The following is a 21,386-nucleotide window of genomic DNA, read 5'->3' on the forward strand; positions in this document are numbered from 1 at the left end:
GGAGGAGGAGGAGGAGGAGGAGGAGGAGGAGGAGGAGGAGGAGGAGGCTAAAGTATGTGCATTCATGCCTGAGTGCATGCACACACACCAACTGGAGAAGTCAGAGAACATCCTTCAGGAGTTAGGTTTCTCCTTCTGCCACGTAGGACTTGAAGTCGGGTTGTTGGGCCTGTCGGCAACCACCCTCCCCTCCTGAGCCACCTCCCATCCCCACACAAGGAGATTTAAAGCAGGTCATGGGGCCCGGAAAGAACAGGAGGGATTCCCAGGTCCCCTGATGCACTCTGCTCTCCAGTCCCCCCGGGCCCTCCTGTCATTGAATGGCCAGGCCTGGAGGAGGGGCACATCCGGGCAGGGGAGAGCCTGGAGGTGCCCTGCACAGCCCGAGGCGGAAATCCACCTGCCACGCTACAGTGGCTGAAGGTGAGGGTCGAGGCTGACGTGGGGGGCGGGGGACCAGGAGCCGGCGTGGCGATAACGAGGCTTGCTTCCGTGTCCAGGACGGCAAGCCAGTGTCCACAGCTTGGGGCACGGAGCACGCGCAGGCGGTGGCGCGCAGCGTGCTGGTGATGGCCGTGCGGCCGGAGGACCACGGAGTTCGGCTCAGCTGCCAGTCCTACAACAGCGTGTCAGGGACCCAGGAACGGAGCGTCACACTGCAGGTCACCTGTGCGTCCAGCCCCCTCCCTCTCCGTCCACGCCAGGCCCCTCTGATGGCACAGACCTCACCGTCAGCCCCCCATCCCCATCTGCCCGGGTTAAAGACCCCCAGCTGGACTCCCAGCTCTCCTGATACGGCTGTCCTTCAGTCCCCCCCAGCGCTGTTACCATCCTGGGCTCTGTGTCACAGTCTGAGAACAAGAACGCGACCCTCTGCTGCCTCACGAAGTCCAGCCGCCCACGGGTCCTGCTGCGATGGTGGCTGGGGGGACGGCAGCTGCTGCCCACGGATGAGACCGTCATGGATGTGAGGATGTGGGTGGGGATGGCTCGACGGCCCTGGAGGCCCTGGGTCCCAAGGAGCACAGACCGAGGCCCCAGCTCCTGGGTGTGAAGGCGGGAAGTGCGCGTGTCCCTGCTGGGGTCTGCCGGACTCGGGCCTCTGCTCCCGTGGGTGCGGGCTTCTCAGTCCCCCAGATCTGAAGCCCGCTCCCCGCCAGGGCCTGCATGGCGGCTACATCTCCATGTCCAACCTGACGCTCTTGATGCGGAGAGAGGACAACGGCCTGCCCCTCACCTGCGAGGCCTTCAGCGAGGCCTTCAGCAAGGAGACCTTCAAGAGGTCGCTCACCCTGAATGTGAAATGTGAGTCCTCCTCGAGCCCAGAGAGGACTCGGGCTTCACAGGCCTCGCCCTGAGCCCCCAGCCCAGACGAAAGAAAATGTCCCTCTTTCCCCGGCTCTCACCAGACCCTGCCCAGAAGCTGTGGATTGAGGGACCCCCAGAGGGCCAGGACCTCCGGGTTGGGACTCGGGTGAGGCTGGTGTGCCTGGCCATTGGAGGCAACCCAGACCCCTCTCTTACCTGGTTTAAGGTAACAGCCCCTTCCTTTCTCCCTCCTTTCCTTCCTCCTGTCTTTTTTTTTCTATTTATCTGCTCATGTGTGTGTGTGTGTGTGTGTGTGTGTGCGCGCACACACGTGCACATGGATGTGAGCGACAGCAAGCACACACACGTTACTGAATGAGCCACCTTCTCAGCCCCTATTTTCTCTCCTAAAACAAGATATTACGCAATCCAGGCTGGCCTTGAAATTTTTTTCTTTCCAGACAGGGTCTCACTATGTAAACCAGGCTGGCCTCAAGCTCACAGAGCTCTGGCTACCTCTTCCTGGATTAAACCCTGACCTGCCCTTTGATCCTCTTGTCCCCTCCACCCCCCTGGACGTGGAGAAACCCGTATTTCTTGGCAAACTTTTAGAGATTCTGAAAAGATACAAATGCCATGAGAAATAATGAAACCCTAGGAAAGTTCAGGAAAATCTGGAAAAATAATTCCAGGATTAAAAAAAAAAGGAACTTTAGATCAAGATAGGAAATTCTAGAGATAAAGCATTCACATTAAAATTAATGTTAAGGAAAAAAAAGAAGAAGAAGGAAGGAGGGAAGGAAAAGAGACAGAGATGGAGAGAGACAAGAAGAAAGAGACAGAGAGAGAGAGAGGCATAGCTGAGGGATAATATCGGAATTAGGGAAAAGGTCAGAGAAACAGGGAAAGTAGACAGGTTTTGAAATTTTTAAGTTTTTTTTTAATTTTAATGTGTATTTTATTCTGTCTGTAAACCACACTCATGCCTGGTGCCTCGAGGAGGTCAGAAGAGGGCATCAGATCCCCTACAGTTACAGATGGTTGCGAGCTGCCACGTGGGGCTTGGGAATCGAACCCGGGTCCTCTGGTAGAGCAGCCAGCGCTCTTGACCGCCAGCCATCTCTCCAGCTGAAGAGCTGACATAGCTGGCGGGGAGAGGTGGCTCGCTTGTCATCCCACCCCTTGGGAGGTGAAGGCAGGGGGACCAGGCGTCCAAAGCCATCCTCGGCTACAGAAAGGACTCACTTTGAGGCCAACTCTGGTTACATGAGATCTGCGGAGGCCAAGAAGACGCAAGAATCCCATCTGGGGTCTGGGAATTTCAAGGGAGTTTCCTGGCACACAGCGTTCTGTAAACATCCCAGCTATGGCTTGTGTGTGTGGTGCGCGCAGCTGGCAGAGGGCTGGTGAGGTCGGCGCGTGTGTGTGTGTGTGTGTGTGTGTGTGTGTGTGTGTGTCCACGCGCGCACGCGGGGTCCCAAGACTCCCAAGGCAGGCAGGAGAGGCTGGAGCCGGGGTCTCCATTCCGGCCCCTGCCCGCCCCTGCGGGCACCGCCGCTGAGCGCGCCCGTCTGTGCGCGCAGGACTCGCGCACCGTGAGCGAGCCCCGGCCGCCGCAGCAGCCCCGGCGAGTGCAGCTGGGCAGCGTGGAGAAGTCGGGCAGCACCTTCTCCCGCGAGCTGGTGCTCATCGCAGGCCCCTCGGACAACCGGGCCAAGTTCTCGTGCAAGGCGGGTCAGCTGAGCGCGTCCACGCAGCTGGTGGTGCAGTGTGAGCGCGCGGGCCCCGCGGCTGGGGGGGGGGGGGGGGGGGGGGGGGCCCGGGGGCGGGGGGGGGGGGGCGGAGAGGGAGGGGCCTGGACCCCGAACCGGCCGCCCAGGCTCCCGACCCGTGACCCTCTGCCCCGCCCAGTCCCCCCCACCAACCTGACCATCCTGGCCAACTCGTCGGCGCTGCGCCCTGGCGACGCCTTGAACTTGACCTGCGTGAGCGTCAGCAGCAACCCCCCGGTCAACTTGTCTTGGGACAAGGAGGGAGAGAGGTGGGTGTCCAGGAGGCCCACCGCGTCCACGTGCCCTCAGCTCCCCGGCAAGGGTTCGGTTCCCAGCCCCGGCCCTCCCTTCCCAGGCTGGAAGACGTGGCCGCGGGACCCCTGAGCGCGCCCTTCAAAGGCTCCGCCGCGGCCACGAGTGTTTTCCTTCGGGTGTCGTCCCGGGACCACGGCCAGCGGGTCACCTGCCGGGCCCACAGCGCGGCGCTCCTCGAAACAGTGAGCTCCTTCTACCGCCTGCACGTGCTGTGTAAGCGCCCTCCCCCGCCCCCCTCCCGCCCCCGCAGACCCCGGGCCTCGCCTTGACCTCTCTCCAGAGTTCATCACCTTCCCAGCTTTCACCCTGACCCCTGACCCTGGACCAAGCTCCAGCCCGGCTTCAGCTTGGCTTCTCCGTTTTTAAATTTTGTTGTTTGTGTGGTTTTTGTTTTTCGAGACAGGGTTTCTCTGTGTATCTCTGGCTGTCCTGGACTCGCTCTGTAGACCAGGCTGGCCTCGAACTCACAGAGCCCCGCCTAACTCTGCCTCCCCAAATGCTGGGGTTAAAGGTGTGCGCCACCTTGCCGGGCTTCGACTTTTAAATTTTAGAAGGTTTTGAATGTCTTTCTACGTCGTCCTGGCTGGCCTGGAACTCTCTCTGTGGAGTCGGAAGGCCAGGGACTTGCACCCATCCTCCTGCCTCAGGCTCTGCCTATCGCTAACCCGGTTTTTTTGGACAGTGCCTGATGGTGGAACTCGGGCCGGCCTGGAACTCAGACAGACTGGCCTGTCTCTGTCTCCCATGTGCCACGGCCCGCTTGGGTTTTTTCCTTTTTTAATTACATTGGATTATTGTGTGTGTGCTCCCTCAGGCCTGTGTGTGTGCTCCCTCAGGTGTGCAGGGGGGGTGGGGGAGGGGGTCGGCAGCTTAAGGGCCCCAGGTTTCAGCTTCCACCCAGAGCTCAGCTCTGACAGTCGCCCTGCCCACCACCGGAGCCCAGCCTCGGCCCTAAGCTGAGCCCTTGAACTCGGGACCCCAGCCTCACCGACACGCTTGACTTAAGACCCCCCGGAGTTCCTGGGGGAGCAGGTGCAGGCGGTGACGGCGGTGGAGCAGGGCCAGGCGCTGCTGCCCGTGTCGGTGTCGGCCAACCCCGCGCCGGAGGCCTTCAACTGGACCTTCCGAGGCTACCGCCTCAGCCCAGGTGGGGTGCGGGGGCCGGGGGGGCGCGCGCACGCGGGGGTGGGGGGCTGAGCCGGCCTTCGGGGGGATGCGGGGGCCGGGGAGCGTGTGCATGCGGGGTGGGGGGCTGAGCCGGCCTTCGGGGCCCCTCACCCCGCCGTCCGCAGGGGGCGGGCCCCGGCATCGCATCCTGCCCGGGGGCGCCCTGCAGCTGTGGAACGTGACCCGGGCGGACGACGGCCTCTACCAGCTGCACTGCCAGAACTCCGAGGGCACCGCCGAGGCGCTGCTGAGGCTCGACGTGCACTGTGAGGCCCCGCCCCCCGGAAGCCCGGGAGACCCGGAGGACACGCCCGCTGGGGGGGGTCGCCCACCTGGGGCCTCCTGGTGGAGAAGCCCCAGAACCACCTGCCCCTCGGCTAGGGAGACCCCCGGGTGGAATCTGCCCAGAAAGGGGACCCCTCACCTCGGGAGCACGCGCGCACGCGCGCGCACACACACACACACACACACACACACACACACCAGGCGCCAGCCACAGAGGCCCACAACAAGGGTGGAAATCGGCTCCTCACGCTGAGAATTCCCCCCATAAAGGGCAGGCCGCACCCCTCCCCCTGGACCCCCCCTCCGCAGGCCCCGTCAGGGCCTAGGCGCCTTCTCCAAGCCCCCGTCTCCCACTAGATGCCCCCACCATCCGTGCGCTCCGGGACCCTACCGAGGTGAATGTGGGGGGTTCCGTGGACATCGTCTGCACCGTGGACGCCAACCCCATCCTCCCGGAGATGTTCAGCTGGGAGAGGCTGGTGAGCGCCGGGAGTGAGTGGATCACGTGTGTGCGCGCGCGAGCCTGCGGGCAAGGCCGTGCGACTCTAAGCTCAGGGCGCTTGCGGGAACCGATTTTATGGAGGTGAAGGGGTGAGTGCGTGCGTGCGTGCGTGCGTGTGTGTGCGTGTGTGCGCAGAGTATCTGATCTGTGGCCCTGTGAAAAGGTCCTTTGACCCTCCTCACAGTGGTCGTGACCCGCAGGCCGAGAACCTCTGGTGACGTAACCCACGCTAGCCTCAAGCGTGCTCTTGGTTTGCTGGTTTGTTTTGGTTTGTTGTTTTTCGAGACAGGCTTTCTCTGCGCAACCCTGGCTGTCCCGGGCTCACTTCGTAGAGCAGGCTGGCTTTGAACTCACAGGCATCCACCTGCCTCTGCCTCCCACAGGGCTGGGATTACAGAGGTGTGCCGCCCATGGCTGGCTCAAGCATGCTCCTGAGGGGTGCTGGGATGACAGGCCTGTGTTATCATCAGAGCACAGGATATTTGAGACGCGGTCTTGCCGTGTAGCCTAGGTTGGCCGGAACTGGCTCTGCAGCCCAGGCTGGCTCTGAACTCGGAATCCTCTTGCCTCTTCCTCTCAAGTGCGTGTGTGAACAGTTACGCAGTCTGGTCAGCTTGCCTTTTAGTGCTTGAGTCTGGGTCCAGGGCTTTGGGCGTGCTAGGCAAGGAAGGGCTTTACCAGTGCGCTGCACCCCGAGTCTGCCGATGGATAGACAGTGGGGTGTGGCTGGAGGCGCTACAGGGGGACAGTTTGAGGGAGGCTCTGAGGACAGACTTCGGACGAGCTCCTTGGTCTTGGGGTGCCAGGGGGAAGAGGAGGAGGATCTAAGCCTGGACGACGTGGAGGCGGTAGCCAAGGGACCCACGGGCCGGCTGCGGATTCGCCAGGCCAAGCTGGCGCAGGCCGGTGCTTACCAGTGCGTGGTGGACAACGGGGTGGCTCCCGCGGCCAGGGGGCTGGTCCGGCTTGTCGTCAGATGTGGGTAACTTCAGGGTGCCCCTGTGGCCCACCCGTCTCGCCTGCTTCCTTCCTCCCCACCCTGACCTTCGCTCTGTCCTAGTTGCTCCCCAGATGGATCACCCCACGCCCCTCACGAAGGTGGCTGCCGCTGGGGACAGCACCAGCTCAGCCACGCTCCACTGCCGTGCCCGGGGGGTCCCCAACATCGACTTCATTTGGACCAAAAACGGGGTCCCCCTGGACCTCCAGGACCCCAGGTGAAGCTTCGTGGGGCCGGGCGTCACCCCAGCTCTGTTCACGCAGCCCCGGTTCTCCGTTCTGAGCCCCGCCGCGCCCCCTCTCCAGGTACACGGAGCACAGGTACCACCAGGGCGTGGTCCACAGCAGCCTCTTGACCATCACGAACGTGTCTGCAGCCCAGGACTACGCCCTCTTCACATGCACAGCCACCAATGCCCTGGGTTCGGACCACACCAACATCCAGCTCGTCAGCATCAGTACGACGGGAGCGCTGGGAGGATGGGGGGGCTGGCGAGAACCAGGAAGTGTTTCTGGTGTCTGAGCGGTGTTCGAACATGGGAAGGGAGTTCTGTTTTGGTTGGACAAGGTCTTGTTCTATAACCCAGGTTGAGCTCAGACTTGCTGTGTAGCCCAGGCAAACCTCAGACTTGCTGTGTAGCCAAACCTGCCTCAAAATGGTGTTCTTCTGCCTTAATCTCCTAAGGGCTGGGTGACGGTGGAGTCTTGGTTATTGGGGGTGGGGGTTGCAGGCTGTCGGATCCAGCGCTTTGCATGTGTCGCTGAGCTTAACTCGGGGATACAGCTCTCTCCCTTCTAATGACTGTGTGGAGGTGTGAGATTTGTACCTTAGCGGCCGCACTGCAGCCCCACACGGATTGACAAGACCGAGTCACATGTCGCTCCTGCCAGGAGCGAGGTCCTTTCCATCAGAAGCATGTGGCTGGAGTGTGGTTGGCAAGGTTGTTCAGGATGTAACTGCCAAAGACGTAGGTTAAGTGAAAAGGTGAGGTGCGTGCGTGCGTGCGTGTGAGTGTGTGCGTGTTGCAGATTCACTTACTCACAAAACTCACCTGTGGCTTCTAAATCAGCACTATGGTTCTGTCTTGTTACATTTGTTCTTATCTTTTGAAATGGAGATGTAGCCCTTGGCTGGCCCGGAGCTCACTATATAGTCAAGGCTATACTCACTCACAGAGACCTGGCTGTCTCTGCTTTGCGTGTGCTTGGATTAATGTGTGCCTCCACGGCCCACACTCATGGCCATGTGGTCATGGAAACCGAGTACCAGAAAGATGGAATGTGAGTTGATTAGTGGGCGTGTCTGATTGATGGTGAACCCACTGGCCTTCTGCCTTGCTGTCCTCGGGGTCACTCAGAAATAAGTGTCCTTTCCAAAATAAGTGGGTTTTGTTCTGTGTTTCATTTTGTTGATATTTCGGTCATTTAAAATGGTCCCCATGCAGAAGGCTAAAATACCTTGTCATGTTCCTAAGTCCAAGACATTTGTGGGGGCTGGAGAGATGGCTGACCGGTTTAAAGCACTGGCTGCTCTTGCAGAGGACCAGGGATCGAATCCCAGCCCCCACAAGGCGCTGACGACCAATTGTGACTCTAATTCAGGGATCTGACGCCCTCCTCAGGTTTCCGCAGGCCCCGTGCGCATGTAGTAGGCACACAACCCCCCGTGGGGGCAGACATCCACACCATAAACTAAAAATAAGTAAATGTTTAAAAGAGCGAACGTTATGATACGCCTTAAGGAAGAATTATCTGTGTTGAGGAAACTTTGCTGAAGGGCAGGTCGGAGCGAAGGCCGTCTCGCTCGCTCGCTCTGTACCTGATTCTGGCCTTGAACTCCTGGTCCTCCTGCCTCCTCCCAAGGCACTGGGATTGCAGATGTGTGCCACCATGCTGGTCTCCAGCGTCGCTGGGATCAAACCCAGGCGTTTGTGTGCGCTAACTAAGCAACTGAGCCAAAATCTTCAGCCTCCTGCTCGCCACGTTTTCAGCAAATTGGTAATACGCAGTAAACGACGTGGCTTGTTTAAAAACCAATAAAAACGTATGGGAAGAACCAGTCTAGGGGTGCATACCTGTAACCTCAGCAGCTAAGGCCAGAGGCCCGAAACATTCCAGGCTAACCTGAGGCCTACATGGAGACCCTTGTCTGTAGGTTGACAGACAGGCAGGTAAAAGTTTTAAGAATCAGTTGGGCCACAGTGAGAGAGTTCAGAGCTTAAAGCTGTTTGTTGTCAAGGCCAGGGACCCGAGCTCCATCCCCGGAACTGTCATGCTGGAAAAAAAAAGAACCCCCTCAAGTTGTACTCCAACCAACCGCCCCAAAACACATGCACACCCAAAAATAAGTAAGTGAAATAATAACAAAAAATTGTTTGTAGCTGGGTGTCACGGCACGCATCTTTGATCCCACCACCAGGGAGAGAGAGACAGGCGGAGCTCCGGGAGTTCCCGGCCAGCCAGACTACAGAGAGCGAGAGACCCTGCCTCAAAGGGACAAAAAATGTTGGAAGAAAATTGAGGATTGCCCTCACCCTGTGGATCACCGAAAGCAGCACTTGGGCTTTTCAGATTCGGTGTTCAAAGCGAACTTAAGAAAATTTTTTTCTCATTGTTTTATTCATTTGTTCATTTCCATGTCGTGTGTATGACTGAATGTGTGTTGTGCATACGTGCTTGTGTGCCAGGCACCCGCAGAGCCACAGGTGGTGGAGGGCTGCATGCAGGGACTAGGAATTGAACCTTGGTCCTCTGCAAGAGCAGCCGGTGCTCTTAGCCACCGAGGTAAGCTTACTGCGCATGGCAACTAGGGATAAAAAGGACGGACCGTCGTCGTTCTCAGGAGACCCCGGAAGGAAACTTCTAGCCTCCTTTTGTGTGCCCTGACGACTCCCTCCCTTCTCTCCCCAGGCCGGCCTGACCCCCCATGGGGGCTGAAGGTCGTGAGCGTGACCCCTCACTCGGTGGGGCTGGAGTGGAAGCCGGGCTTCGACGGGGGTCTGCCTCAGAGGTTCCAGATCAGGTGGGGCCTCCGCCAAGGCAGGCCAGGCAGGGGCGGGGCTGGGCAGACCTTGGGGACGCTTGGCCCCACGGACTGCTCTCCCCACGCAGGTACGAGGCCCTGGAGACGCCGGGGTTCTTCTATGTGGACGTCCTCCCAGCCCAGGCCACCACCTTCACTCTGGCTGGGCTTCAGCCGTCTACACGATACAGGATCTGGCTGCTGGCCAGCAATGCCCTGGGGGACAGCGGCTTGACTGAGAAGGGGATCCACATTTCCGTCACTACCCGAGGTGGGAAGAGGCAGAGTTTGGTTGTTGTTGTCGTTTCTGGGGTTGGTTGTTTTGTTCTTGACGTTATTTGGGGGTCTGTTTGTCTGCTTGCTTTTTGGACAACTTTTGGGATGATATAGCAAAGTAGACGCTGTTATTTCTGCCACTTACAGATGAATGAAGTCAGGCCCAGAGAATTTAAGCAAATTAACCAAAGTCGCCCAGCTAGTAGGAGCTGGAGACTAGCCTTGAACTCAGGCAGATACACGCTAGGGACTAGCTTTTACTCACAGATCTGTGATGACCGGGAAATGAGAAAATAGGGGTATTTCTAGTTTGGCTTTTGAGAAAGTGACTGACTGTGGACCTCTGGCCAGGTCAGAGCTCACTGTGTAGACCAGGCTGGCCCAGGCTGTACCAGGCTGTACCCTCACACCCAGCCATAATTCTGAGTGAAAATTAAAACTTGAAAAAGAAATGAGACTCTAGCTGCGTCAGTGTGTAGGAGGCAGTTAAGAACATAAATAGTTTATATTAGATTGAAAAATAAAAACAGAAAGGGAGAACAGTGAGATGGCTCCGTGGGTGAAGGGGCTTGCGGCCAAATCTGACGGCGGAAGTTCAGTTCCCAGGATCCGTATCATGGAGGAGAGACCTGACCCAGGAACTTTTGTCCTCTCGCCTCCGAGGCTCCTACCCACACAGAATCAGTTGGTGGGTGAGCGTGACAAGGCCACAGCTGCACCTTGCAGGGCATTCCATTTCCGTCCTGGAGAACCGGCAGGAGAATAATCGGCCAAACTCTAATCCAACGGCGGGAGGAAGAGAAAAGGAAAGAGCAGCGAATACAACCAGAAAAATCAATGAAGCCAAAAGCTGGCTCTTTGGCAGAGAGGGAGAGAACTTACAAAGGCGATCCGTGTGTGGTGGGCGCCTCTGATCGCCGCAGAGTAGTCATGGCCTTTCTGGCTATGTGGTCAGTTCCAGGCTCCCCAGGGTACATAGGGAGACCCTGTCTCAAAAACAAAAAGCCAAACAAACAAACAAAAGCACCTCCCAAAAAGAAAACTGATTAAGAGAAAGAGGAAGAGGGGGCTGGAGAGATAGTTAAGAAGTTGAGAGCACTGGCTGCTCCTCCAAAGAACTAGGATTCGGTTCCCAGCACCCACATGGTGCTCACAACAGTCTGTAACTCCGGTTGCAAGGGATCCAGGGCCTGGGGAGCACAAGACTTGTATGTGGTGTACAGACATACATGGAAACAAAACAGAGAGAGAGGGAGAGAGCACAACTTCATAGTGCCAGAAATGAAGAGGTACCATGACCTCTGGCTTCACAGACACAAAGAGGACTCTAAGGGAATGTTAAAGATGATCTAGGACACCACACAGTAACTATGAAGACGCAGACAAATTATTTGAAGATGATCCATGACATTAGGGATATAGCTCATATGGCTCAGTGGTAGAGCCCCTGCCTAGAATCCCCCAGTAAGGGGCTGGGGTGTGGCTCGGTGGTAGAGCCCCTGCCTAGAGTGCCCCAGTGAGGGGCTGGGGTGTGGCTCGGTGGTAGAGCCCCTGCCTAGAATCCTCCAGTGAGGGGCTGGGAGCATGGCTGCACAGTGGAGCCCTTGTCTCAGAGCAAGAGGCCCATGGCCCCAGCACCACAAGAAACTGACCAATGAGTACACTGAGATCCAACTGGCCAAGGAGTTAGCCCTATGGGGCTTGGTTTATAGAAGCCTGAAGTTTACCTACCTAGTTTTGTAGCCTGAAGCAAAATATTTCTGTTTTCAATAAGGGGGTGGTTTGTTTTATTGTTGTTGCTGTTCTGTTCTGTCTTTTTGTTTTTGATTATTGAGGCAGGATCTCAGTCTGCAACCCAGGCGGCCTGGAAATGCACCGTGTAGTCCAGGCTGGCCCTCCACTTGTGAATGCTGGGGTTTCTGGTGTGTTCCACCATCCCAGCCAGAAAAGGCCTGGGTTTCTAAAAGAGGGCTCCTCTCAGATGGTTGTGAGGATTAAGGAGGCATGTCTGGTGTTCTCTTCCGACAGTGCAGAATTATGGCCTAAATGAAAAGGAAATGTCCCCGTGCTGTTTCTGCTTCCATAGCCTAGGGATGCCTCCTGTTCTGCCTTCCTCTGGTGGCAGATTCCTTCTGCATGAAATCTCAGGGTCCTCTCCCATCCTTGCAGCCTCCATTCTGTCCTCCCCACCCCCTGCTGTCACTCAATGTAGGCTCCACCTCCCTTGCTCTAATTTTCTAATTTGTATCTCTGGTGTGGAACTCCAACAGAGAAAAATATCTTTAAACTATTCTTTTAAATTTATTTTTTTCTTTTTAAAAACATTTCTGCTTTTTATTTTTAAAATATTATTTTTCTTTTCTTTTCTTTTCTTTTTTTTTTTTTTTGTTTTGTTTGTTTTTGTTTTTCAAGACAAGGTTTTTCTGTGTAATCTTGGCTGTCCTGGAACTCACTCTGTAGACAAGGCCGGCCTCAAACTCACAGAGATCCGCCTGCCTCTGCCTCCCTGAGTGCTGGGATTGAAGGTGTGTGCCACCGTGCCCAGCTCACTGTCCCATTTCTTAATTAAAATAGAATAACATCATTTGCTCCTCCCTTCCAACCAAATAGTCTCTTTCCTTTATTTATTATTGCTTCTTACATAATCTCTATATAAATACGTCTGAATTATTCTAAGTGTTTTTATATTTATGTGTTTATTGTGCATCCATCACATACACAGCAAACGTGCCTCAGCGTGACCATGGAGGTCAAAGGGCAGCTTGCAGGAGCCAGTTCTGCCCCTCCACCACCAGCCCCAAGGATTGAACTCAGGTCATCAGGCTTAGGGAAAGGGCCTTCACCCCCTGGGCCATCTCCCCCACTCCAGCATCTTTTTCATTAACTCAACAAATTGGTAGTTTGCGTTAAAGGAACATAAACACTATAAAACACTAATTAATAATCCACTGTTATTATTGGCACAGAACTGCTGTAATATGTTGTCATCTTTAAGATGTCACTAAGCGAGCTGGGGCCTGGACTCCGGGGTTAAGAGCGCTTGCCGTTCTTGCGGAAGGCGTAGGTTTGGTTCCAGCACCCACACGGTGACCCACAGCCATCTGGGCACCCGGCACGCACACGGTGAGCACTTGCACGTAGGCACATCAGTACACGGAAAAAAAAAACCCAAATCTTAAAAAAGACAAATAGATAAACCGCCCCTAAGAAGCCACATGCGGTCCCATGATCTTTAAACCAGCTAAGGCGCTTGAGTCTCGGGTCCTTCGGGCTTATCCGGGTCCTGGGATTAACGTTAATCTCCTTCTCCCGCAGGCCTGGACCAGGCTCCTGAAGACACAGACCACCAGCTGCCGACAGAGCTGCCTCCTGGCAAGTGCTCCTTCCCCGGGCCCCTCCCCGAGGCCACAGCCAACCCTGTCTGTGCCCTTCCACTCTTCCTCTTTCCTAAACTGCTCTCTCTCTCTCTCTTTCTCTCATTGTTGCAGTTCTGGGGCTCAAACCCAGGGCTCTGCTTGTGGGTGCTACGTAAGCACTCTGCCTCTGAGGTTCACTCCCAGCCCCACTTCTTTTCTCTGTGTTTTTTCAGACAGGGTCTTGCTATGAATTTGTAGTAATCTTACCTCGCAGCCTGCCGAGTGCTGGATTCACACGTGTGAGCCGCCATGCCTGGGGTAGCTTTGTTCAATGCTGCGTGTTCACATGCACCTCTGTGTGTGTGCTCGAGCATGTCCACGCATGTACGTGTGTGTGAGTGTGTGTGTTCTCTTGCAGAGGCCCAAGGATGACGTTATGTGTCCTCTGTCACTCTCTGCTTGGTTCCCTGAGACATGGTCTGTCAGTGAATCTAGAGATCTCTGCTTTTTTTTTTTTTTTCTTAAGGTTTAATAATAATTATTCATTTGTTTGAATATGTGTGTGTAAATGGCAGGTGTGTGGGGGTCCCCACAAAGGGCAGAAAAGGCTCTTGGATCCGCTGGAACTGGAGTCACAGGCAGCTGTGAGGCTTGCAATGTGGGTGCTAGGAACCAAACTGGGCTCTCCCTCCAGTCTCTTTCCGTTTGATTTTTGGCTAGGCTGAGCTGCTAGCAGACCCCAGAGAGCCTCCTGTCTCCGTCCTGACACACACACACACACACACACACACACACACACACCATAGCCAGTTTTTCAAGTGGCTGCTGAAGCTCCAGATCAGGCCTTCCTGCTTGCACAGGAATATGGCTCAGGAGTAAGAGCCATATTCCCAGCCCTGACTTAACTCTAAAAGAATTGCTAGCAAGGGCATGCCCATACTGCCTGCACTCCAGAGGCTGAGGCAGGAGGATCACAAGTTTGCCACACGCGTTATTTCTCATGATTCTGTGTGTCGGTGGGGACAGTTCTGGGCTGCTTTCCGCCATCTCTATGGTCAGCTGACCACTAGACCGGGTCTGGTCTCAGATGGCTTCCTCCACACCTGTGAGTCAGTCACCTGGCTCACGGTTGGGACAATGGAGGTGCCTATCCGGGTAGGGTGCTCGCACGGAGGCAGCCACGGGGTCCAGGGACAGCAGGAAAGCTGAGCTCCCCTCCCCCACTGTAGACAGACAGCATGCCTCAGCATGGAGCCGTGCGGAGGGGGAGTTCTCAGTCATAGCCCGGCCTCGGGGAGACGGAAGGCTTCCAGCCTGCCCTTGGGTGGGAAGAAGGGGCGAGCGTGAGGACCCGGGTTCAGATCTCCAGGGACCTCATAAGAGCCTGGGGCCTGGGAGAGGGACAGGCGGACCTCAAACGCTAGCTGGCTGGCCAGTCCCGTGGAAGCAGTGGCCCAGGCCACCGGCATGCAGGTGTGCAGGCAGTCAGAGCATTCATATATGTAAAGTCAGTAAGTAAATCTCTTAAGAAAAATACCAAGTACATCTTTAGGGTTAGAGAGAGTGCTCAGCAGTTAGGAGCTGGAGAGATGGCTCTGTGCTCCCTGGGGGCCTGGATCCGATTCCCAGCACCCTTACGGTGTATTTACACAAGACAGAGGGCAATAGAGGAAGACAGGCCTGGGTGCACCTCTGGGCTTGGAGGAGAGCTGTGCTGGGCCAGCGCGCAGCTTTCGTCATCCCTGGACGGGACGGGGGCAGGAAGGATCTGCTTCCGCTCCCGGTTTCGGAGGTGTCGGTGCCCCGCGGCGGAAACCCAGGGGAGGGTGGCCCTGCTCAGGCCAGCTTTCTCTTTCCCCAGCCCGGGGTGGGGGATGGCGCCGCCCACCCTGCAGGCCGGCCTTCCCCTCAGCCCACCCATCCTGCCGGCCTGGCACGCCCTGACGTGCGCCGGGCTCCCGGGTGGTTCGGGCGCCGGCAGGGGTCCCTCGGCCCCCGGACGCTGGGGTTCACCCGGGCACCCCCCGCCCCCAGGACCCCCGCGGGCGCCCCTGCTGCCCGTGCTGTCGGCCGTCGGCGCCCTGCTGCTGCTCTGCGCGGCCTCCTGCGCCGGGGCGCTCCTCCGGCGGAGAAGACTGAGGCGGCTCGCCGAGGGTGAGGGCGGCTTCCCCAGGGCGGGGACCCCGGGCCGCCGCAGGGCGCAGCCTGCCGGGCCGGGGAGGGGTCGCTGACGCCCCTCCCGTCTCCCCCAGAGGCCTCGGAGGAGGAGGAGGAGCAGGAGGAGGCGGGGTAAGCGAGCCGCAGGGGCTCGGGAGGGCGGGGCGGCCGCGCCCGGCTCTCACCGCCCCCATCCCGGAAGGTCGCAGGACCCCCGGGCCAGGAACCACTACGCGGAGAGTCGGCGCAGCGGGGAGCGGGACACGAGCTCCACGGTGAGCCCGGCCGGCCTCCGCCTCGGGCAGTCGCCGAGGCCCCCCGGGAACCCCCCCCCCAGTCACGGCGAATGAGCGTGTATATGTGTGTGTGTGGGTGTGTGTGTTCGCGGCAGGTGAGCACAGCAGACGGGGAGCCGCCGCGGTACTACTCCAGGAGGGATTTCAGCCCCCGGCTGTCGCCAACGCCGGAAGAGCTGTCCTATCGCCACGGTGAGTCAGGCCCAGCCAGGGCTCCCACCTCCAGCAGCCCCCACGTCTGGGCCTCAGAGAGCCTTTGCGTCCAAGCTGCGCCAGGCACTTTTTTTTTTTTTTTATTCCTGTCACCGAAATACCCCAGAGGACAGCTTGAGGGCCCAGATTCCCATTGCCTCCCTTCAGGGGGTTCTGCCCCTGCCTGCCTGGCCCCGTGTGTGACAGAGAAGGGCTGCTCCCTTCATGGTGGACAGGAGAGGGAGCCAGGCAGGAAAGGGACCAGAGGCAAGACCCCCCTCCCAGGACATACCCCGTGACCTAAGCTATCCGGCTAAGCACCCCCCCACACCCCCCGCCACCGAGCTCTCCAGGACCTCCCAGAGTATTCCCCACTAGCAGTGGACGTTAACCCCACCCTAGACACCCTTTGGGGAGAGACTGGCCCATCCCACCCCTAATGTCCACCAACGCCAGGCTTCCTAGATGGCGCAGAGGAGGACGCGGCCTTCCCTGGACACCTGTATGATGAGGTGGAGAGAGCCTACAGCCCGCGTGGGGTCTGGGGACCCGTCTACGATGAGGTGCAAACGGTGAGGAGGGTCTTACCGCCGGGTTGCCTAGGTTGGAACCTCCTGCTGTGTGCCTCGGTCAGGATAAGCCACGGTGACAGCGTGGATAAGTCTCGGTGCAGCGAGGAGGGAGGAGGGGAGTTCAAAGCCAGCCTGGACTGCATAGTGAGACTGTCTCCAGCGGGCAAACAAAGGGAGCCGTGCGGGTGGAGTCCTTCTAAACTAGAACCCGGGTCTTCCCCTGGTACCCCTGTGTCCTGTGCCAGCCCACCCACCGCCAGGGTCAGCAGGCACAGGTCAGGAGGGAACGGGTTTCCTCAGCTAACTAGCCCCTCCACCACACCGGTTAGGCCGACAGAGAGAAGGAGTTTCCAAAAGCTGGCGTGTTTCTTGTCACACGTGTGTCATGATAAGCACGCTTGCCGATCTCCCTGCGAATGTCAGGACGATTCTGTGGGACTCCCCTTCTTCCGCTTTTGTGTGTGCCTTCACCGGCTGAGCCATCTTGCTGGTCTCAGAGAGAATTTTTTGGTCCACTCTGCCGAAAAGTTACATGCTAAAATTGCCGAGGGGCACAACCTGGCCGAAAAAACGTTTCTCCCTGAACATCTCCCCGTAGACCCAGACCTCCATCCTGTCAGAAAGAGCGTGTCTCTCTTCCAAGTAGTTCCCAGTGCACAGTGCTGGCATTTGGTTTGGGGGTTTATGAGACTGGACTCAGAGTTGCTATGCCGGTGAGGATGTCTGAACTCCTGATTGTCCTGTCTCCACCTCCCAGGGGTCATCCATGGGGTCAGAGATTACAGGCCAGCAAGTATTCAGTAGACGGGAGAGGGCAGAGAACTCAGAACGAAGCGAGGACGGTGGCCGGGCAGGTGACAGTGACAGGCAGGCCCTTTGACCTCTCACCCGCCCACTTCATCATGCCAGGGGAGATGACACACATGCCCAACGTTCAGACTGAGTACGGGTGGCCCCCGCTTGTCTTCCACGCATGCAGGAGGACTGGGAGTTCAAGGGCAGCCTGGGCTACACGGCCTGGCTCCGTCTCAAAAGTGAAAACTAGAAAATCCGACCCTCCCTGGGCCTGACCATGCTAGCCGGAGGCGCCAGGCCCTGATTCCACCGTCCCACCCCGTGGCCAGCCGCCGGAGCGCTGTCCGTGGTGCTGGACCGCGTGCTCTCTGGAAAACGCTGGCCGAATCTGCGAGGTGTCTCTGCTGCAGGGTCCCCAGAGCGAGCACTCTGGGCATTTCGGGACATATGGCCCTCCCCTAAACTATTCCTCGCTGGCATAGGGCAGAAGCAGTCACAGCGCATGCACACATGCGCTCACGAGGCTACGTCCCAGAGAGACTTTATATTTGCTGTTGCAAGTCGAATTCTAGGCGATTTTTAATGCAGCACGAATACTACTATCCCTCTCCGGTTTTTCCCTAACATTTTAAAATTACCAACCCTTCTGTAGCTCTCGGTAACACCGAAGCAGATGAGCGAGAGACTGTATTTGCCTCATGGGCCCATGCCGGGCCATGGTTTGCGGAAGGAAACATCCATTTTCTCCCGGTCCTACAACAGAGCAACCTCTGAAAGGGGCCACTGTGAACGATCTTGGCCCTCTCATCCATTTAAAATTAATTAATTGTGTGCTTTCGTGCCCGGGCCACAGAGTGTGTGCTGGGGGCGAGGCTTCAGGGGACAGACAGCCCGGAAAGATTAGTTCTCTCCTCCCACCGCGTGAGTCCTGGGGTTGAACGCAGGTTGGCAGGCTTGGTGGCAAGGGTCATGACTTCCCGAGCCATGCCACAGTTACCCCTAAGTCTCAGTATGCAGCCCAGGCTGCTGCACCCGCAATCCCCCTGCCTCAGCTCCAGAGCCTGCTGGGATCACAGGTGTGTATCGCCACACCAGACCGTCTCCATTTTGATAGGGAAATGTGCTGGGAGCCCTGGGACAGACAGAATTGAGGCTGGCACCTTACAGATGCCACAGCCGACACCATGAGGTGGCTGTTTGTTTGTTTGTTGGTTGGTTGAGACAGGTCTTTCTCACTAATGGTAATCCTCCTGCCTCAGATTTAAAAATACTGAGATTACAGGTTTAAGTCACCACATCTGGCTCTCAGCTATTGTTATTACACTATGTTGTTGTTATTATTATTGTGGTTTTTTGAGACAGGGTTTCTCTGTGTAGCCTTGGCTGTCCTTGGCTCACTCTGTAGACCAGGCTGGCCTTGAACTCACAGAGATCCGCCTGCCTCTGCCTCCCTGAGCGCTAGGATTACAGGTGTGTGCCACTGCGCCCAGCTTATTACTTTATTATTGTTGTTTTTAGGTATAGTTATTTTGCCTGTGTGTTATCTATCTATATATTTATCTTTTGTCTCCCTATGTTGAGGCCAGGTAAGCTTTTAACTCAAATTCCAAAATCCTCCTGCCTCGGACTGCCGGGTGCTAAGATTATCATCATAGGCTACCATACCCAGCTTCAATTCTTAATTACAGAACAGTCCTCACCGGCGTAGACGAGGGAGTGATTATAACGTGCCGTCATCACCAACTCCTGTCTGCTCATTCCCTAACCTCAGCCCTCACTCCTCCTTGACTTCTCTCAAACTGCACTTTCAGACAACAGAGTTGTTTTTTTTTTTTTTTTGAGGCGAGGTGCGTTCTTGTTAGGTAGCCCTGGCTAGCCTAGAAGTTGCTGTGTACCCCAAGATTTCCTCAAACTCAAGGCAAGAGCCCCGGAGCACTCGAATTACCGTGAGCCACAGGGACTGTTTGTGATAGCTCTTTGGTTCTGCTTTGCTGTCAACAACCCGGGGAATTACACATAAGGCCTTGTGCATGGCAGGCCAGTGTGCTGACTCACCGGGCCTGAGGCTTTTTTGCTCCTTGGGATGCTCATAAGTGGTGTGTGTGCGCGTGTGTGTCCGAGCTGGAGCGACGTCCCACGGGACATCTCTGTGGCTCTGACTTGACTCCTTGCCTGTTAGGGGCCCTACGACCTTCGCTGGCCTGAGGTCAAGTACGAAGCTCCATGGGCACTGTATGACGAGGTGGCAGCAGACTTGGGCGCGGTGGAACCGAGCTCTCTGCCCTTTGAGCTGAGGGGGCACCTGGTGTGAGACTCGCCGGGATGTGCCTTTCCTACAGCCTTGGTATGTCTTGCTCCACTGGCCTGCGCCTCCCCTTCCTGCTGAGCTGGCTCAGCGAGCAGGGAGTGACACCAGCACATGGGCTTTTTCAGGAGAAGACATGAAGGGAAGCGTGTGAGTGACAAGAAGACTCGAGGTGACATCTGCGGCGAGCGAGACTCCTTTTATAGGAATGAAACTTCTACAAAAAAAAAAAAAAAAAGCCGTTTGGAAAAGACACCTGAACAATGAAAATCCATTTTAGGGCTCGTTATACTTTCCAAAAGTGAAATTTTTAGAAGTAGGGAAGACCTATTAAAATCCTGCCCATGCTCAGTGGGAGTGTGCGTGCCTTGGTAGGTGTGAGGTTCTGGGCTGCAGGTTGCAGCCAGCCCTGGCATTACACACACACACACACACACACACACACACACACACACACACACGTACAAAGCTGGCATGGCATCCCACCCTGTCATTTCAGCTGTGCAGCAGGCTGAGCCAGGACAAGCGCAAGTTCAAAGCCAGCCTGGGCCACTAAAACCATAGGGGCTGGAGAGGCGGCTCAGGGGTTAAGAGCTCTAACTGCAGCTACTGCTCTTGCAGAGGACCTGAGATTGGTTCCCAGCACCTCGAACAGGTGACTCCCAGTCACGCGTACCTTCAGCTCTAGGGAATCTGGTGTTTTCTTCTGACCTCCATGAGTACCTGCACTCACGTGTACATACCCACACAGACAGACACACACACACACAGATAGAAATAAAATAAATCCAACCTGCACGGCAGCCCACACCTTTAATCCTAGCACTTGAGAAGCAGAGGCCGGAGGCTATAAGGTTGAGGCTATTTAGTGAGTTCCAAGCTACATAGAGAAACCCTGACTCAAAACAAAAATTATTTTAAAACCTCCAAAATTAAAAGAGGGGAGACTGTGGAGGTAACTCAATGGTGGGGCACCTGCCTAAAATCTCCCAGTGAGGGGTTGGGGTGTGGCTCAGTGGTGGACCACCTGCCTAGAATCCCCCAATGAGGGGCTGGAGTGTGGCTCAGTGGTAGAGCCCCTGCCTAGAATCCCCCAGTGAGGAGTTGGGGTGTGGCTCAGTGGTGGAGCCCCTGCCTAGAATCCCCCAGTGAGGGCCTGGGGTGTGGCTCAGTGGTAGAGCCCCTGCCTAGAATCCCCCAGTGAAGAGCTTAGGGTTGGCTCAAGGGTAGAGCTCTTTCGAATAAGGCCCTGAATACAATCTCCAACATAGCAAAACAAAAACCCCAGTTCATTTTGAGTTTAGTTAAGTCTGAAATACATAGTAATAAGCAAAACTAGAGCCCGTTGTCAGATCTTGGCTGTTTTAGTTTTACTCTCCACAGTTTGTGAAACGTGTAAACCGATGCTCGAACAGGAGCAGATTCTAGCATAAGAATGTAAATGTGAAGGAATGAACACTTGTGAGTTCATTGGTGGGCAAAGCTTAGGGGGCACATACTTAGATTAGAGGACATGGTAGCTTCAATTTCCTTTCAAAACAAAAAGGTGCACATCGTAGAGACGGAAAAGGAGGAGATCAAACTCACGTGGGCAGTGGAGGAATATGAGGAATGCAGGAGAAAAGTTAAAGTGTTGATGCATTGACGAGCGAGCAGAGCGTGCTGGGCGTCGCCTCGGGCCGTGGCATTCTAGATTCCCTTTTTGGAATAAAAACTTTACTGCGGTGTGTGCATGTGTGTGTGTCCCGTGCTTGACAGGGCAAGCCACCATTCATGTGTGGTGACAGATAATTTTTTGTGAGACAGGGGCTCACTGTGTAGATCCTGCCGACCTTGGACTCACGACCCTGCTTCTGCCTCCCCAATGCTGGAGTTACAGGCGTGTGCTGCTAGGCCTGGCATGCTTTCCTTTATTAAAAATCTACATTAATTAATTAGTTTGCTTGTTTGTGTAAGTTGTGGTCAGAGGAGAACTCCTTCTTAAAAAGATTTGTTTTTAGTTTTAAATTGTGTGTGGTATCTGTGTGTCTACTGTGCGAATGCAGTGCCTGTGGAGGCCCGAAGAGG

The 21,386-nt window shown here is 56.3% G+C and overlaps 1 protein-coding gene across 1 annotated transcript in view; it reads left to right on the top strand.

The window, feature by feature from the left end:
* Window positions 1-19,539, top strand: part of Nphs1 (NPHS1 adhesion molecule, nephrin) — a 21,729-nt gene extending 2,190 nt beyond the window's left edge. The window contains exons 7-31 of the mRNA XM_055594893.1: window positions 296-423; window positions 501-669; window positions 810-967; window positions 1,161-1,305; window positions 1,410-1,534; window positions 2,892-3,078; window positions 3,220-3,349; window positions 3,436-3,608; window positions 4,402-4,542; window positions 4,688-4,828; window positions 5,205-5,326; window positions 6,156-6,327; window positions 6,410-6,566; window positions 6,655-6,806; window positions 9,259-9,370; window positions 9,460-9,641; window positions 12,962-13,018; window positions 15,037-15,156; window positions 15,224-15,228; window positions 15,272-15,291; window positions 15,362-15,434; window positions 15,551-15,647; window positions 16,104-16,219; window positions 19,194-19,358; window positions 19,448-19,539. Of these exons, the coding sequence (XP_055450868.1) occupies window positions 296-423; window positions 501-669; window positions 810-967; window positions 1,161-1,305; window positions 1,410-1,534; window positions 2,892-3,078; window positions 3,220-3,349; window positions 3,436-3,608; window positions 4,402-4,542; window positions 4,688-4,828; window positions 5,205-5,326; window positions 6,156-6,327; window positions 6,410-6,566; window positions 6,655-6,806; window positions 9,259-9,370; window positions 9,460-9,641; window positions 12,962-13,018; window positions 15,037-15,156; window positions 15,224-15,228; window positions 15,272-15,291; window positions 15,362-15,434; window positions 15,551-15,647; window positions 16,104-16,219; window positions 19,194-19,325 (3,014 nt within the window). The 3' untranslated portion in view covers window positions 19,326-19,358; window positions 19,448-19,539. The remainder of the gene's footprint in view (window positions 1-295; window positions 424-500; window positions 670-809; window positions 968-1,160; window positions 1,306-1,409; window positions 1,535-2,891; window positions 3,079-3,219; window positions 3,350-3,435; window positions 3,609-4,401; window positions 4,543-4,687; window positions 4,829-5,204; window positions 5,327-6,155; window positions 6,328-6,409; window positions 6,567-6,654; window positions 6,807-9,258; window positions 9,371-9,459; window positions 9,642-12,961; window positions 13,019-15,036; window positions 15,157-15,223; window positions 15,229-15,271; window positions 15,292-15,361; window positions 15,435-15,550; window positions 15,648-16,103; window positions 16,220-19,193; window positions 19,359-19,447) is intronic.
* The last annotated feature ends 1,847 nt before the right edge of the window (window positions 19,540-21,386 follow it).

The sequence above is a fragment of the Psammomys obesus genome, unplaced genomic scaffold, assembly GCF_907164565.1.
Source record: "Psammomys obesus unplaced genomic scaffold, mPsaObe1.curated_primary_1811, whole genome shotgun sequence".
Classification (NCBI taxonomy): Eukaryota; Metazoa; Chordata; class Mammalia; order Rodentia; family Muridae; genus Psammomys; species Psammomys obesus.